The sequence below is a fragment of the Carettochelys insculpta genome, chromosome 11 (assembly GCF_033958435.1).
Source record: "Carettochelys insculpta isolate YL-2023 chromosome 11, ASM3395843v1, whole genome shotgun sequence".
NCBI classification, from domain to species: domain Eukaryota; kingdom Metazoa; phylum Chordata; order Testudines; family Carettochelyidae; genus Carettochelys; species Carettochelys insculpta.
This window is the reverse complement of record NC_134147.1, coordinates 11480891-11498859: the sequence shown is the minus strand read 5'-3', so window position 1 is coordinate 11498859 and position 17969 is coordinate 11480891. Positions and strand designations below refer to the sequence as shown.

General features: G+C 50.9%; 1 protein-coding gene across 3 annotated transcripts in view; it reads right to left on the bottom strand.

Moving 5' to 3' along the window:
* The window catches only part of SYN2 (synapsin II), a 408886-nt gene that overhangs the window by 64425 nt on the left and 326492 nt on the right, over positions 1-17969 (bottom strand). For all 3 annotated transcript variants that reach the window (XM_075005593.1, XM_075005591.1, XM_075005592.1), the window contains exon 8: positions 6532-6606. In XM_075005593.1, the coding sequence (XP_074861694.1) occupies positions 6532-6606 (75 nt within the window). The remainder of the gene's footprint in view (positions 1-6531; positions 6607-17969) is intronic.

The following is a 17969-nucleotide window of genomic DNA, read 5'->3' as shown; positions in this document are numbered from 1 at the left end:
AAGAAGAAGGTGATCAGAGAGGGCATGGGGCCCCTACTGGATGAGGGAGGTAATCCAGTGACAGATGATGTAGGGAAAGCTGAAGTACTTAATGCTTTCTTTGCCTCTGTCTTCATGGACAAAGACAGCTCCCAGACTAATGCGATAAGTGATGCATTGTGGGATGAAGGTGGACAGCCTTTGGTGGGGAAAGAACAGGTTAGGAGCTATCTAAAAAGTTTAAATGTACATAAATCGATGGGCCCGGACCTAATTCGTCCTAGGGTTCTGAGGGAGCTGGCATATGTTGTTGATGAGCCCTTGGCCATTATCTTTGAAAAGTCATGGAGCTCGGGAGAGATCCCGGATGACTGGAAAAAGGCAAATGTAGTGCCCATCTTTAAAAATGGAAGAAGGATGATCCAGGGAACTATAGGCCAGTCAGTCTTACATCAGTCCCTGGAAAAATCATGGAGGGGCTCCTCAAGGAAGTTATTTTGAGGCACTTGGAGGAGGGGAGAGTGATCAGGAATAGTCAGCATAGATTCATGAAGGGCAAGTCATGCCTGACCAATCTGATTAGTTTCTACAATGAGATAACTGGCTCTGTGGATAGGGGAAAATCAATGGATGTGATTTGTCTGGACTTTAGCAAAGCTTTTGATACGGTCTTCCACAATATTCTTGTCGGCAAGTTAAAGGAATGTGGATTGGATAAATGGACAGTAAGATGGATAGAAAGCTGGCTAGAAGGTCGGGCCCAGCGGGTAGTGATCAACGGCTCGATGTTGGGATGGCGGTCGGTTCTGGGTCCTTTTCTGTTCAACATATTTATCAATGACCTGGATGAGGGATTGGATTGCACCCTCAGCAAGTTTGTGGATGACACTAAGCTAGGGGGAGAGGTAGATACGCTGGCGGGTAGGGACAGGGTCCAGACTGATTCAGACAAATTGGAAGACTGGGCTGCAAGAAATCTGATGACGTTCAATAAGGGCAAGTGCAGAGTCCTGCACTTGGGCCGGAAGAATCCCAAGCATTGTTACAGGCTGGGGTCCGACTGGCTCGGGAGTAGTTTTGCAGAAAAGGATCTGGGAGTTGTAGTGGACGAGAAGCTGGACAAGTCAAAAGCATGCCATTGTAGCCAAGAAAGCCAAGGTTGCATCCAGAGGAGCGTTGCCAGTAGATCCAGTGAAGTGATTATTCCTCTTTATACAGCTTTGGTGAGGCCGCATCTGGAGCACTGTGTCCAGTTCTGGGCCCCCATTTGTAGGAAGGATGTGGATACACTGGAGAGGGTCCAGCAGAGGGTGACCAAAATAATTAGGAGGCTGGAGCATATGACTTATGAAGAAAGGTTGAGGGAATTGGGACTGTTTAGTCTGCAGAAGAGAAGACTGAGGGGGGACTTGATAACAGCCTTCAACTGACTGAAGGGGGCTGCAAAGAGGCTGGAGAGAGGCTGTTCACAGTGGTTATGGATGGCAGAACACAGAACAATGGTCTCAAGTTGTGGTTGGAAAGATCCAGGTTGAACATTAGGAAAAACTTTTTCACTAGAAGGGTGGTGAAGCATTGGAATGGTCTACCCAGGGAAGTAGTGGAGTCTCCATCCCTGGAGGTGTTTAAATCTGGCCTCAACAAAGCCCTGGCAGGGCTGATCTGATGGGTTTGGTCCTGCTTAGAGCAGGGGGCTGGACTCGATGGCTTTTTTAGGTCTCTTCCAACTCTATTGTTCTATGATTCTATGACTTGGCCTTGTCCCAGAAGATGTAGCCTCACTCTGAAAAGACAGAGGAGCATTTCAGTTCACTTTCACTTCCCCCAAGGCTGTTTCTACACATACCACTTTTGGAGAAATTGACATGCTAATAAACAGCCCGAAATATGCTAATGAGGCATTGATGCAAATTCCTGGTGCCTCACTAGCATAAGGCCAGGTGATTTGGTGTCCGAAAGACTTTCTTCCAGACTCCAAAGCAACATGTAGAAGCGTGGCCCCCGATGGGGTCTTCCGGAAGGAAGTCCTCCTTCCAGAGGCCCCTTCTTCCCAAAAATTTTCGGGAAGAAGGGGCCTCCAGAAGGTGGACTTCGTTCCGGAAGCTCCCCTGGGGCTGTGCCTCTACATGTTGTTTTGGAGTCCGGAAGAACATCTTCCACACTCCAAATCACATGACTGTATGCTAATGAGGCACTGGGAATTTGCATCCATGCCTCATTAGCATATTTTGGGCTGTTTATTAGCATGCTGCTTTCAGAGAAAGTGGTATGTGTAGAAACAGCCAGAGTGTGGCTCTATCAGTGACATGCTCTCCTACTGAGGAATCTGTTTATGGAAGCGGGCAGGGGCTCGACAACAGGGAGCTCATTCCTATTCTTGCTTGTTTTCAACCTCACTAAAAAGGCTGATTTCCTATGTCGGTCAATTCACACGCGGCAATGAATTAGTTCAGCTTCCAAATTCAGAGACACTGAAGGGAAAAAGATTAGTGAAGAAGCTTTATTTTACTGGTTAATTGGCCTTTTAGTTACACTGGAATATCTCCTGTTCTTTTAAGTTTAAAATGTTAACATATGTGTTCTCGAATCTGAAAACTCTCAGGGTACCTGATAAGGTATGTGTTCTTTCTGGCATCGAATACTGGAAAAGGGGATGATTGTTCCATTCATATGAAAGCAAAGGTTAAAGAATAATCCTTAAACTCAGGGCTTCAAAAATTAATATTTATTGAGCAAGTATACACATGCTTGCCTACCACCCTCCTGCCCCAAAATCTTACTCTGCAAAGCCTCACTATTCCACAAAAAAGTGAAGATGTTTTAGCATCATGAAAACAAGGAGAGGACATTTTACTGCACAGAACTTTATCTTCAAACAACAGCAACAGTTGCAGGAAGTGAAAAGAAAAAAAAGCAGTTGTAGTAAGGCTCCAGAGCCCTGTTTTCCGGGGAAAGAGCCCGAGACACAACTGAGGAACGTAACAGATGTGAACAATGTCAGAGCACTAGGGCACTAGATCAAACTTGCATAGCAGGGAAGAAAGAGGGCTGCAAAAATACCCATTGGTTGGGTAGAGGAAGAAAGCATTAGTGAGCTTAGCAGAACACCAGGACTGGTGTCATGGGAAAGGCCTTAGTACATCCCAGCAGCTGGGAAGAAACGCAATGTAGCTCAGTGTAACAGAGGTCTCAAAAGGTAAAGAACAGACCATTCAGAAGGCACATAGTGACAAAAATGCTTTGTGTGATGGAATTAAGACCACACTGTTTAGTTGAGAGGAGTTGTTATACAAAGAGCCTGAAAATAGGATGGATGCAGAAGGTCACCAATGAGGCATTACATAGGATGATACAGCCAAAAGAGAACCTACCGAAGACCTAAAACCTATCCTAAATCATGATGCCACACTCCAGAAGGCCCTGGGTGACAGGCCTGTTCTGTCGTATAGACAACCTCCTAACCTTATGAGGATTCTCACTAGTAACCACAGGTTATACCACAATAATTCTAATCCTGGAACTTTTCCTTGCAACAAGCCCTGTTGCCAGCTTTGTCCACATACCTATTCTGGAGATAACACCACTGGACCTAACCACATTAAATAGAGAATCAGGGGCACATTTTCCTGTTCTAAACTAACGTCATATATACCATCATGTGCCAACAATGCCCGCGCCCCATGCAAACTGCAAACACTCTTTACCACAGATTGAATGGACATAGAGCAGACTTCCAAAAATCTCCAAATGCACAATCCTGTCAGCCAGCATTTTAATAGAGTGGGCCACTCTATTAAAAATGTGAGAGTTTGTGTTCTGGAGAAAAGATTTAACAGCCATCTACAAAGAGATGTAGTTTGTATGTTACTGAAGAGGAATTTTCACACTACTTTGGAAAGAGAGGCTGCTGAACTCTCTTTTATATTCAAATTCAACACATTAACATGTGGTTTGAACTGGGATGCGAATTTTCTGGGTCATTATAAGGGCTCTTTTGCTAACTTGGTTTAATTTAATCCTTGACTCCCCCTGCACCCCTCTACTCTGATTTGCTCACCTTGATAATTTTTTTTTTCTGATTTATCAACTTTGATTACTATTTTTGGTTCTCTATGCCTTAAATATTGAGTCTGTTCTGGTATGGCTATGGCGTGAAGAAGTGGGTCTGTCCCACAAAAGCTCACCTAATAAATTATTTTATTAGTCTTTAAAGTGCTACTTTACTGCTTTTTTGTTTTGATAGTATATAGACTACCATGGCTTTCTCTCTGTTACTACAAAGAGAATGTTTAGAACCAACATTCATATTCAAATTTAACACATTAGCACGTGGTTTGAACAGGGACAGCAATTACCTGACCCATTATATGGATTCTTTCACATACTTTGATGTTTGACCTAATACATAACTTCCCCACCCCTCCCCACCCCTTTCTGCTTGTCTACCTGATTCGCCAACCTTGATAACAATTTTTCTGATTTGTCAATCTTGATAACAATTTTTGGACCTCTGTGGTTTATATATTGAGTCTGTTCTGGTAAGGCTATTGATCTGAATAAGTGTGTCTGTCTCAGAAAAGCTCATCACCAAATAAATTATTTTGTTAATCTTTATAGGGGGAGGGATAGCTCAGTGGTTTGTGCATTGGCCTGCTAAACCCAGGGCTGTAAGCTCAAGCCTTGAGAAGGCCACTTAGGGATTGGGGCAAATAGACATCAGGGATTGTGCTTGGTCCTGCCAAGAGGGCAGGGGACTGGACTAGATGACCTCCAAAGGTCCCTTCCAGTTCTAGGAGGTGTGTGTGTGTAAAGTGCTACATGACTGCTTTTGTGTTTTTCTACTGAAGAAGATTATACAATGGAAGCTACAGTTATTTGGGCATATTTGCAGAATGAACAAGTGAAAAGTCAAGACTCTGGTATTTGGCATAATGGATGACTTGAACAGGAGAGGCAGACCCTGCAAAGGATGGGTCAATGCCATAGTAGATTGGTCTACACCAGGAGAAGTCAAAAAATGAACAAACAAACAAAAAATGAATTGACAGGGCCAGACAAATACCCAGAAACCAGCTACTTCAAGATAGATCCAAGAAGATCAATTGCAGAACACCACTTGTCATCGCCTATAGCCCACAACTCAAACCCCTGCCACACATCATTAAAAACCTACAACCTATTCTAGATCATGATGCTACACTCCAGAAGGCCCTAAGCGACAGGACTGTCCTCTCCTATAGACAACCTCCTACCCTAAGAAAGATTCTCACTAGCAATCACAGGCTACACCACAGTAATACTAATCCGGGAACTTTTCCTTGCACCAAACCCCACTGCCAACTGTGTTGACATATTTATTCTGGGGATACCATAACTGCACCTAACCACGTTAGTTACAAGATCAAAGGCACATTCTTGTGTATTTTGACCAACATTATATATGTGATTATGTGCCAACAATGCCCCTATACAAAGCCAATTGGACAGACTGGGCAAAATCATCACCAAAGAATGAATAGACACAGCGCAGACATCAGGAATCTCAATACACATAAGCGGGTCAGTGAACACTTCAACGGAGTGGGTCATTTTGTTGAAGACCTGAGAATTTGTGTCTTAGAACAAGGAGACTTTAAAAACAGATTACATAAGGAAAGTTGTGAATTGGAATTCATATTCAAATTTGACATATTAACACGTGGTATGAAGAGAGACACCAATTACCTCACACATTACAAGGACTGCTTCCCTTCGCTTGATTCCCATAATCATCTCAGGCAGGACACTTAACATCCCCTGCCCCACAGCCCCCTCCTTCAGTCCTATGTACTTGATTTGTCAATTTTTATTGCCATTTTTTTTGGACCTCTGCACTTATAATGTCAGTCTGTATTGGAAATGAGATTGATCTGATGAAGTGGGACTGTCCCACGAAAGCTCATCACGAAATAAATCATTTTGTTAGTCTTAACAGTGCTAAATTTCTGCTGTTTTGTTTTATAGTAGATTGGTGAGGATCTAGTCTACAGAAACTAAGACACTCTGCACTGGACAGGGAAAGATGGAAGGAAATAGTGAGGGAGGCACTGGATACCAATGGGCACTGAGCCCATGATGGTTGATGATGATGATGGTGATGATGATGTTTAGTTGCACATGAAAATACACTTAGCTCAACCTACAGAAAACATATGGATGGATACAGGGGAGAAAAACTGTGCTGGGAAGAAAGAGATAAATGCATCTGAATAAACGACTAGTAGACTGATGCTGTGGTGGGAAGGTGCCTGAATAAAATCCTGACTGGCTTAAAGGGGAGTGCACTGATAAAAATTTATGAAGCTAAATATAGATTTGGAAGCTTACCTTTCAGGTACTCCTATTTGGAAAACCTTGGCCATATTATCTCATTTAATGAATTTTCAAAAGGAGATCTGGTGGGACCTGCAATCAGCACTAATTCAACTAGTATCAGTTACATGAGTTTTTAATTACATTGAAAATGAAAGTAATTTAAATGTCTAATTAGCTCATACATGAGGCTGCACTTACTTATCTGACATAGCAATTTGTTCCAGCATTGCAGAGCCAGTGTTGGTCTTCCAGTTTCCAGATATGGAAGTCCTCCTGAGAAGATAAAAATGACAAACAATCTTAACTGAGTACCTTAGCACACTCAGATTTACTGTCAATCTTTACCGTTTTGCTTAAGCTACTCTTTTTCAATACAAATAGGATACCAATGGCTACCTCCATTTCTCTCATCCTGCTGCTTACAATAGCACATCTACACTGAAGAATTCGACTGATAGCTTAAGTCTTAGTGAAACACCACGAATACATTTTAAAAGTATGATTGTGGTAGTTTTTCTTCCCCATTCCTTGCTGCCTGTTCACTTTCATAACTGTTGTGATAACTGCTATTTTTAGCGATTATATTAGTAATAGACTATTATGAAATTGGAGCTATCAATTTGGATACACCAAAATTGTAAACCAATTCTAAATTCATAAGAAATAACATGAGTTATATCACAGATATCTTTAATAATGGAGATGAAGAAAGGTTTAGGTCCAGATATTGTATCTATCCAGAATTTTCATATTAGGTTCAGTACTGTTGAGTCATTGTTTCAGTTTGACCCTAACCAAAGTCTACCTGTGAAATCTGGATCGAGATTCAGGCCTTGATTCTGGACCATTCCCTAATTTAAATGATCTTCTATTTCTAATTACGTCATTTTAAGGCTCACTAAATAAAATCTTCCATGTATCATCTCTCTTTTCATGTCGACAGTAGTGATTGACATTGCTAGATTTTATCATCTTTTAAATCTTTTTTTTTCCCACACCAGTGCTGGTGAATAGGACAGAAAAGAGGAATGCATTCTGTAACTGTAAAGACTTTATTAGAAATGGGCAAAACTGTCTAAATTATAAGCTCGTTTGTCCTATTGGCAAAACAACAGCAACACCTGTAATTCATGAGCGATGAATTACACAGTAGCAATAGGCTTGTCTCCATCTTTCTATAAACCTAGTTATGACTTTGGGAAGAAGTCCCACTCTACAGAGTAAAACAGTTTAAAAGATTTAATTGAACAAATAGATGTAATTATAGATAAATTAGGGAAGCAACTCCTAACCCATTTGAGTGCATTACACTAGAGCCTATCGTATTTTCAGCTCACATCCATCTTTATGAAGTTTTAAGACAAGAAATGACTTAAAAGAAAATAATTACATGAGATTAATGTAACACTTCCTACTAGCTCAAGTTTAAAAGGCTTTTAACCACCACCAGTTTGATGAAAAAACCCTGGTATTTCTATTCTGGCCAGTGACTTCTCTCCATGAAGAAATACATAAATTGTACTTGCAGTACTGATGTGGTGTTTGGATAGTGTAGTTCAGGTTATTACTTTAGACTGATGTGAACACTACAGATTTGTTTTGTTGGTTTTTTGGTCACAATTCAGAAAGTTATGGATTCACTGTGTTGCTTTTGGAAAGAGAGGGTAGGGATTTAAGATCAGTTGGTACTTTTGTACAAGTGTATGTTTTCATTGTGCTTCATCCTTTTTAACTGCACTCCCTTGAAGTCAGATGTAATGAATCCTGTAGTGTACTTAAGTGTGTGTCTTGAAATCTTGTGAGGACCTGTGGTATTTGGAATGCACCAACATTTTATTTTTGCTATAATCTTCCCTGGCAGATGTTAAATGTCACTTTAAAAAACACCTTTCCCCCCAGTTTATACCACAATTGCCTATAGAATTACAACACAGAAACTTTTAATAACACTTTTAAACGGCAAAAAACATTCTGCTGGTATTTTCTGTGGTGGCTCTTTAAGTATTCTGTCCCTGTGTTATAGTACAAAATGAGAACCAGTTGTAGAACTACTATTGACAAAGCATATGAGGTATTGTAGTGATTTGATAAATCTGCTTTTCATGCTGTTTTAAAGTATATAACAACTGATACACATTTCTTCGTAAGATCCTAAGGAAATAACAGCTAGATGCACTGGCCATGTCTACACTAGCACGTCCTTTCAAAATAATCTGCAAAAGAACAGCCTCTTTCGAAATATCCCATGGTGCATCTACACAAAAAATGCCTTCTTTCAAAAGTATTTTTGAATGAACACAGCTGCCTTTTGCATCTGTTCTTCTATTCCCATTTCAGGAAGACTCTTTTGAAGGAAAATGTGTAGATGCTCCACAGGCCACTCTTTCGAAAGAAGGAGTCCTCCAAGGTGCCAGCCAGCTGGAGCTTGGGGACGTTCCTGACAGCAAAAGTGGGGCTCTATGGTTTCTGTGTCCAGCCATGTTTAAAGATGCAGGGACCCAGAAACCCGTGACAGGAAGCTGAGAGCATGCTGCCAGCAGGGAGAGCACAACCGCACTCCAGCATGCCCTCCAGCTGATGCTCCAACTCCCCGAGCCACCCCAATGGCCTCATGGCCAGTGCACAGGACTCACATGCCCCACAGGAGCCTCCCTCCAACCCATCTGAGTGATCCCAGGATGCCAGCTGGGGCAGAAGAAGAGGGCCCCCTCTTGGAGTGAGGAGATCCTGAGTGTTGTGTGCAGGATGACCGGGAGTGGTGGTCACAGGCCTGGGACTGGCTCATGTCCCGCTCTGATGCTGCCTGCCCCCACCACCCCTGCCACCCCCCAACACTGCAGACCTAGCCCCAATGAGGACCCCCCCCCCCAAACTTGTGGCATGATGGTATCCTGAGACCAATGCCTCTCAGGGTCCCACTCCCTCTCGGGGTCATGGCCCCCCCAACCCATCCCTGTCCCCCACCCACTGTCCCAAGCCTCCTCCTACAAGTTCTGATGCCCCTCACCCTTGTCAAAAGCATACACAGTTCATTGGTTTTGCACTTGCCTTTGATGTTTGTTATTGAACCTTTCTGTTTTGCACTGATTTTTATTTCTTTAAGTAAACTTGTTATTTGAGCACCACTCCTGCATCCGTGTTTACTGGGCAGGGGTCGGGGGGGGTAAGGGGCAATGGGAGGAGTTGTGTTAGGGGTGAGGTATGGCTGTGGGCCTGAGGTCCCCACTCAGGGGGCCCTGGGGAGGTTTATTGTGGGCCATGGAAAAAGCTTGGCAGTAGGTCCATGAGGCCCTGAGGGAGAGCTCTGATCTGCTCCTGCCTGCACATATCCAAGGCTAGTGTCAGCCCCCCACCCCGGGAGGAAGGCCTCCCCTTTCTCCTCTACAATGTTGTGCAGGGTGCAACATGCAGCCACAATGTGGGGGATGTTGTGCTCCCTTACATCCAGGTGGATGAGCAGGCTCCTAAAGCATGCCTTGAGGTGGCTGAAGGCACAATCCACCTGCATCCGGGCCCAGATGAGGCAGGCATTGAGCAGTTACTGGCTGGGTTCCAGCTAGCCAGTATAGGGCTTCATTAGCGAGGGCATGAGGGGTTAGGTCCACATCTCCAATGACCAGCTCCCAGTGGGGGATGAATATGTCCACCTCCATCTTCCAACACAGGCCAGAATTGCAGAACACCCACGTGTCATGTGCCTGGTCAGATCAACAACTTAAATGTCTGTGAACTGTCCATGTTGGCCAACCAGGGCCTGCAGCATGATGGAGAAGTACCCCTTTCTGTTGATATACTCAGTCATACTGTGGTCTGGGGCATGGGTTGGGATGTGTGTCCCGTCAATAGCCCCAAAGCAGTCTGGGAAATCCAGAGTGGCAAATCGAGCCAGGACTGCATCCACATCTACCAGACTGATGACCTTCTATAGCAGGATGGTGTTGATGACTGTCATGACCTGCAAAGGGAAAGGACCAAACACACACACAATGGGAGGAGTCATGTCAGGAAGGGAGTCCCTGGAACCTAGGGAAGTCCCTGTCCCTCTCTTATCCCCTCCCCCCCGAGCTCTCTGGGATACCCCCTGGTGAGGCTGCTCCCTGCAACAGGTCTGTACGACAGTGGAATGACAAAGTTCCCCAGGGACAGGGCTTCCCTTCCCCCCAGCCCCACCCCTCACACCCCCATCCCTGCTTCCCAAGGATCAGCCTTTGGTGGGACATTCCCCCCACACAGGCACGGCAGCCTGAGAGTTCCTTACCTCCATGAAGAGCGCCCAATGGTGGACTTCCCCACACCAGACTGGTTTCCCACAAGTGGTAGGCGTAGGAGATGGCGAGCTTCCACAGGGTGACTATGACCTGCTTCTCCACAGGAATGGCGGGCCACAGCCAGGCTTCCTGTCTCTGGAGGACAGGAGTAAGCCAGGCACAGAGCTCCAGGAAGGTAGCCTTCCAAATGCAGAAGTTCTGGAGCCACTGCTGGTCACCCCACTGCCCCACGACCAGCAGGTCCCACCAGTTGAAACTGGTGCAGTGCCTCCAGATCCACCTGTGCACCCAGGGAGTGGGCCGGGGTGGGACTATGCGGCAGCAACGGTGAGCTCCTCGAAGGTAGTGTCTGGCTTGACCTCCCAGAGGAAGAGGAGGATGGCTGTGAGGAGGTGCAGCAGGTGCTGAAGTACCACACAGTGGGGCCAGTCCAAGCCCAGGGGTTGCTCTGGCACCAGGGCTAGCTGGAAAATGCTGTGTCTTGCTGCAAGCGTCAAAGACCTGCTCTGGCAGCTGTGCTGTCCCTAGCAGACGTAGGCATGCCTCGTCATGGGCAGGGAAAGGGTGTTGGGGGTGTGTAGCCAGACAGAGTCTCCCCCTTACAAGCCAGCTTGCTCGTTGCCCGCCCCCCACTGAGGAGCACACAGGGCACGGAAATGGCTGCTGACAGCAGTCTTTGATGCCCTCATTGAGGCCCAGATATGCTGGCTTATCGTGACCCTGAGAAGCAGAAAGTACAGCTAGAAGGCTAACAGGCCAGACTGTCAACATGAGAGGGGGGGTGGACCCTCAAGAAATCACCCCAGCTGGCATTGATCAATATGATGCACACACACAATCACCCAGAAGGGGACGTGCCCTGCCCGCACAAAAGAATGTCCTGTACTCCTAAATTGTTTATCTCTTGTCTTACAAGTGCAAACTAAGTAGAAATGCCCTTGTAACAAACTGGAGTCACAAAGACAGACCAGTATGATCTGGCACCATAGATAAGAAAGAGAATACATAACCCAAAAGGGGTATAAAAGATGGGTCCAGCAGAACTCTAACTTTGAGTGCATTTCAACCAACTTCCTGCTGGTCGGGTCAGGTAATTGCCTCCCGAGGTCCACAGCTGGGGACGCCCAACCTCGTATTCGTCTTTCCGCGGAATTGAGTGACCGATCCGGCTTGGCTACGCTGGTATCGAGAGACGCAGAGAGGGTAAGATACACCCATGCTAGGTCTCTGACTTTTTTTTGTGCACAGCTAAAGAATTAGAGCTCTGTAACTAGTATCAAGATATCATTGTGTTAGATGATAACAGATATCTTTGTATTGGATTGTAACGTAACTTGTTAACACCTGTACTTTGCTAGCATATAAGAAGTAAACAATAGCCTTTTGTAACCCCACGCTTATAACTGTAGCTTAAATAAACTTGTAACTAGTTAAGCTCTGAGCCTAACCATTTTGTTAACCCTTTTGTCACTGCAACACAGCCGGCACAACAAAAGAACTTTAACCGTTTGGTTACTACAGCCTGGCCGTGGGTGAGTGTGCTAGGAGCTGCCTGCTCTAACAGTAAAAAACTGGGTTGCTTAGGACCCAGGGGAGTACCTCACCACACATTACCTGGCCACCGGCTAACAGGGTGGGTGGGGGACTTTTAAGTGTGCATCTCACTGGAGCCCCTGAAAAGGATTGCAAGTCATGTGACCCTGTCTGATGAGGTTCTGGGTCTGTGGAGAGAGTGGCTGGGCAGTCTGGCTGCTCTCTGTTGAAGTGGATCAAAAGAGTGATCCACTTTTCTGTCTGGCTGTGATCTGTTAATAGAAGTTTTGTCAGGAGAAACCTGACAAAAACTTATGTTGACAGATTGATCCGATCTCCACATAGTGCCACAGGACTACTTGTTTTTAAAGTTATGGACTAACATAGCTACCCTTTGAGGCAGTTATACATTCAGTTACACATAATCCCTCTATGGATGAAAACGACCTAAAGTTTTCTCAAAACGTTTTAGATTAAAAAATAAATAAAAGGTTTTGCTGCTGAAGGGATTTAAAAAGCCACCTATACAACCACTTCCTATTGTTGGTTCCCATAAACTATTTTGAGAAATTGCTAAGAAAGGGCTGTCTCACAGGGGAGCTGTAGGTAGCCATTCTGTAATGTCATTAGCAGCATGTGTTTAGAGTTCCTCCCTTCCCATCCCCTCCTCTATAAGTAATTAGAAAGTGTTTTGCTCTCTTTTAAACCATTTGAATTAAAGTCCAATTTTGCTTTCTCCACAAGACCCCTTTTAATTTCCATTTGAAATATCACATTTATTTTACTCTTTCAGAGCATTTCTACTGTTATTTCTGTAACAGATTTTAAACACATTGGCTGCGTCTACACGTGCACGCTACTTTGAAGTAGCGGCACCAACTTCGAAATAGCGCCCGTCACGTCTACACGCGTCGGGCGCTATTTCGAAGTTAACTTCGACGTTAGGCGGCGAGACGTCGAAGTCGCTAACCTCATGAGAAGATAGGAATAGCGCCCTACTTCGACGTTCAACGTCGAAGTAGGGACAGTGTAGACGATCCGCGTCCCGCAACGTCGAAATTGCCGGGTCCTCCATGGCGGCCATCAGCTGGGGGGTTGAGAGACGCTCTCTCCAGCCCCTCAGCTCACTGGTGGCCGCGTGGAGCGGCCCCTTAAAGGTCCCCTCCCCCGCCCTGACTGCAGGAGGCTGAGGCAACGTGCAGGCTCCTGCCTGCACACGCGGCGAGCCTGCACAGCCCTCAGCCCCTGACACCGGCCATGGCTGCCCAGCAGCCCCCCCAGCACCCCCAGGGGACCCCCCCCAAGGGCAGCCAGAGGGCCACGCAGTCTGGGAAGCGGCAGCGGGGCCCCTCTTGGACGGAGGCCGAGATGCGGGACCTGCTGGGGCTCTGGAGCGAGGAGGAGGTGCTCCAGATAATGGGGAGCAAGAGGCGGAACGCAGATGCGTTCGCTCAGCTGGCCGACGGCCTGGCTGCCCAGGGTCACCCTGCCCGCACTCCTGACCACGTCTGCAGTAAGGTCAAGGAGCTGCGGCAGGGTTATGCCTGGGCCCGGGATGCGGCCAGCCGATCTGGGGCCGCCCCCGTCACTTGCCCCTTTTACAGGGAGCTCAGGGACATCCTGGGCTCCCGGCACACCTCCTCCCCTCCGGCCACCCTTGACACCTCGGCTGACGAGCCCGAGCAGGCCCTGCAGACGGACTCCGCCCCGGAGGCAAGCCCCGCACCCCGGGGGCCCCCCCCGGAGGCCATCCCCGGGACATCGTGGCAGGAGGAGGAGGAGGAGGAGGAGGGGGGCTCCTCCTCCGCAGAATCCAGCCTGCAGATCCTCCTCCTGCCATCCCGGAGCAGCAGCAGGGCCTCCGACCCCCGGGGATCTCCGGACCATGGGAGCGGACCCACAGGTAGGTACCCCTCTCTGGTGGACACCCTGGGGCTTGAGGGGCGGGGGGAACAGAGATGTGTCCAGGGCCCCCCACATGCTCACATGGCCATGGCCCCAAGGACACTAGGGCCATGGCCCTCACAGCACTGCAGCCATCAGCCCCTGCCCCCCGCCACCCTGCATGACAGTGCCATGCCCCATCCCCGGGCCAGGGGGGAGCGGAACCTTGAGGGGCCCCCGGGCGGAGGGGGTGGGACACCCCACAGCAGCAGCATGTGATGGAGTGGGGGGAGTGCCAAAGGGAGACTCAGGCTACATATGAGCCACCAGAGCCGAGGAGCTCCCAGGGCCAAAGGAGGATCCTGGCGCTACAGCTGGCAGGTGACACCTCTGCCCTGAGCAAACAGGAGGGAGGAGCCGAGCTGGCTTGGAATTGGGGGGCGAGGGCGGGGGCCACAGGTAGAGGCTAGGGGAAGGGAGAGCTGGTAGGCAGCCAGCCAGAGGAGGGGGAAAGCTGCATCCCAGAGGGGCCCCCCTTGGGGTCTTCTCCCCACGACGGGTTGGAAGGACTGTCTCTTCCGACAGCTGGTGCTGTCACTCCTGCCAGAAACTGGCCATCTGTGGCCTAAGAAAGCTCTCCTGCTCTCAGACCCTGCGGGGTGAAGTGAGAGTCGCTCCCACCAGGGGACGGGGTGCAGGGCAGGGGGACCCCTGAACCCCATCCATCACAGCAGCATCTCCCGGGGACGGGGATGGGGAACCTGCAGCACAGGGCGGGGGGGACAAAGGCCACGGCTCAGGGCCCACACTAACGCCTGTCTCCATTCTTCTTTCCCCCCTCCTCTCCTGGGTCATGCACCTGCACCTGCACCATCCGAAGGACCGGAAGAGAGCGCCGGCGAGGCCTCGGTTGTCCCGGAGAGCCCTCCGGGACCCTCGCTCCAGGGCAGCCCCTCGGCCGAGGAACGACCGGCCCCGCGGAGGGCCAGACGGCGGACCCCGCGCCTGCTACCGGCGGCGGCAACGGACCCCCAGCTGCTGGCCATCCTCCGCCGGCAGCTGGAGGTGTCGGAGCAGCACCTCTGGCTGCAGGAGCAGGCGCTGGCCTGGCGCAGGGAGGCATGGGGGGCCTATATGGAGACCATCAACCGGCTGGTTGACTACCTGGCCCCCCATGCCGCGCCGGCTGAGCCACCGCCCGCCATGCCCGCTCCTGCAGCCCCACCACCAGCTGCTCCAGCCGTCGCCGGGCCGTCCGCCGTCGCCCCACCACCTCCCCGCGACGGCCACCGCGCCGAGGGACCCCTGGAGCCACCCGAGACTCGCTGGCGCCGCTACCTTCCGGTGGAGCCCGCTCCCACCCAGCCGCGGACCAGACTGCAGGCCCGGCGGAGCTCCCGGCCGGGCACGCCCACTGCTGGGCTGTAGGGGCAAGGGGCCCGGGACGTGGCCCCCCCCCTTGTTGGACATACTTTTGTTGGACTGCTTTATTTTGGTGCCCCTGTTTGCTCCGTCCCCCCTCTGTAAATAGTTCGCCCCATTCTCCTCCCTGCTTTGCTTTTTTGTTGATGGTGCACACTTTTTTATTTGCTTTGTGGTTGTATTGTTTTATTTGTGCCCATCTTGATTTGCTTGAACGTTTGTCCCTCTTTCTTTTTGGTTTCTGTGTCAGATATTTATTTAAAAAAAAAAAAAAAATTCGTTAAGACAAAAAAAAAGTTTACGTTCACCCACAAGTTCGTGCTGTCATTTCTCCTGGACAAGGGCGGGGGGCGTGGTGGGGTGCTCCATGGTGTTGGCGTTGGGGCAGGAGTGTCGGGGAGGAAGGGGCGGGCAGTAGGGGGCCTGGCCAGAGTTCACCCCGCGGCCTGTTGCTCGAAGTGGGCCCGCAGGGCCTCCCGGACCCGGGTCCCCTCTGGGTCCACCTGCCGACTGGGGGCAGCAGGTGGCTGCACATGTGCCCTGGCGGCCTCGGCGGCCCAGCCCTGAAGAAAGCTCTCCCGCTTGCTCTCCACGAGGTTGTGCAGGGCGCAGCAGGCACCCACAATCTGGGGGATGTTGTTGGGGCTGGCATCCAGGTGGGTCAGGAGACATCGCCAGCGTCCCTTGAGGCGGCCGAATGAGCGCTCCACCACCTGGCACGCACGGTTCAGGCGCTCGTTGAAGCGCTCCTGGCTGGCGGAGAGGCGGCCCGTGTAGGGGCGCATGAGCCACGGCCGGAGGGGGTAGGCCGCATCCGCGAGGATGCAGAAGGGCATGGTGGTGTCCCCCAGAGGGATCTCCCACTGGGGGATGTAGGTCCCCGCCTCCAGCCGGCGGCACAGGCCCGAGTTGCGGAAAACCCGGGCGTCGTGGGTGCTGCCAGGCCAGCCCATGTAAATGTCCTGGAACCGTCCCCGGCTGTCCACCAAGGCCTGCAGGACGACTGAATGGTAGCCCTTCCGATTGAGGTATCAGCCGCCACTGTGGTCCGGGGCGCGGATGGGGATGTGAGTCCCATCCAGAGCCCCGAAGCAGTTGGGGAAGCCCAGGGTGGCAAAGGCGGCGACAGTGGCCTGTGGGTCCCCCAGCCTCACGAGCCTGTGCAGGAGCATGGAGTTGATGGCACGCACGACCTGCAGAGAAAGCACATGGGACAGCCCCAATGAGGGGTGAGCAGGGTGTGCGTGGCCCTGCCCTGCCCTGGCCCCCCTGCACTGCCCTGCCCTGCCCTGCCCTGCTCTGGCCGCCCTGCCCTGCCCTGCCCTGGCCCCCCTGCCCTGCCCTGCCCTGCTCTGGCCCCCCTGCCCTGGCCTGCCCTGCCCTGCCCTGCCCTGCCCTGGCCCCCCTGCCCTGCTCTGGCCCCCCTGCCCTGGCCTGCCCTGCCCTGCCCTGGCCCCCCTGCCCTGCCCTGCCCTGCTCTGGCCGCCCTGCCCTGCCCTGCCCTGGCCCCCCTGCCCTGCCCTGCCCTGCTCTGGCCCCCCTGCCCTGGCCTGCCCTGCTCTGCCCTGCCCTGCCCTGCCCTGGCCCCCCTGCCCTGGCCTGCCCTGCTCTGGCCCCCCTGCCCTGCCCTGCCCTGCCCTGCTCTGCCCTGCCCTGCCCTGCCCTGCCCTGCTCTGGCCCCCCTGCCCTGCCCTGCCCTACCCTGCCCTGCCCTGGCCCCCCTGCCCTGGCCTGGCCTCCCCCTGTGGGTTCTCTTACCTCCATGAAGACAGCCCCGACGGTGGCCTTTCCGACACCAAACTGCTGCCCCACGGATCGGTAGCTGTCCGGAGTGGCTAGCTTCCAGACAGCGATGCCGACCCGTTTCTCCACAGGGAGGGCACGCCGCATGGCAGTGTCCCGGTGCCTGAGTGCGGGGGTGAGCCACTGGCAGAGCTCCAGGAATGTCTGGCGGGTCATCCTGAAGTTCCGGAGCCAGTGATCGTCGTCCCACTCCCCAAGCACCAGCCGCTCCCACCAGTCGGTGCTGGTGGGGTAGCTCCACAGCCACCGGCGTGTGAGGCGGGGGGTGGAGCGGGGTGCTGCAGGGGTAGGGGCTGAGCCCTGCTGCCCTGGGGGCATCTCCTCCCCTGGGGCAAGAAGGTGCTCAGCTGCCCCCAACATGGCATGAGCCAGGGCAAGCCCTGCTCCTGCCGGGAGGGCTGGGTGGACCTCTAGCTGCTGCTGCTGCTGCTGCTGCTGCTGCTGCTGCTGGGGGTCCATGACTGCGGCGCTCGGGGTCTGTGTGCCTATATGGCTCCTCAGACCGCGTGCTGTGCAGGCTGAGTGTATGTGGGAGGGGCCCTTTAAGGGAGCGGCTAGCTGTTGCCCCGGAAGCGCTAGTCCGCCCGTTGACCCTGTCTGCAGCTGTGCCTGGCATCCCTATTTCGATGTGTGCTACTTTGACGTGTAGACATTCCCTCGCTGCGCCTATTTCGATGTTGGGCTGAGCAACGTTGAAGTTGAACATCAACGTTGCCAGCCCTGGAG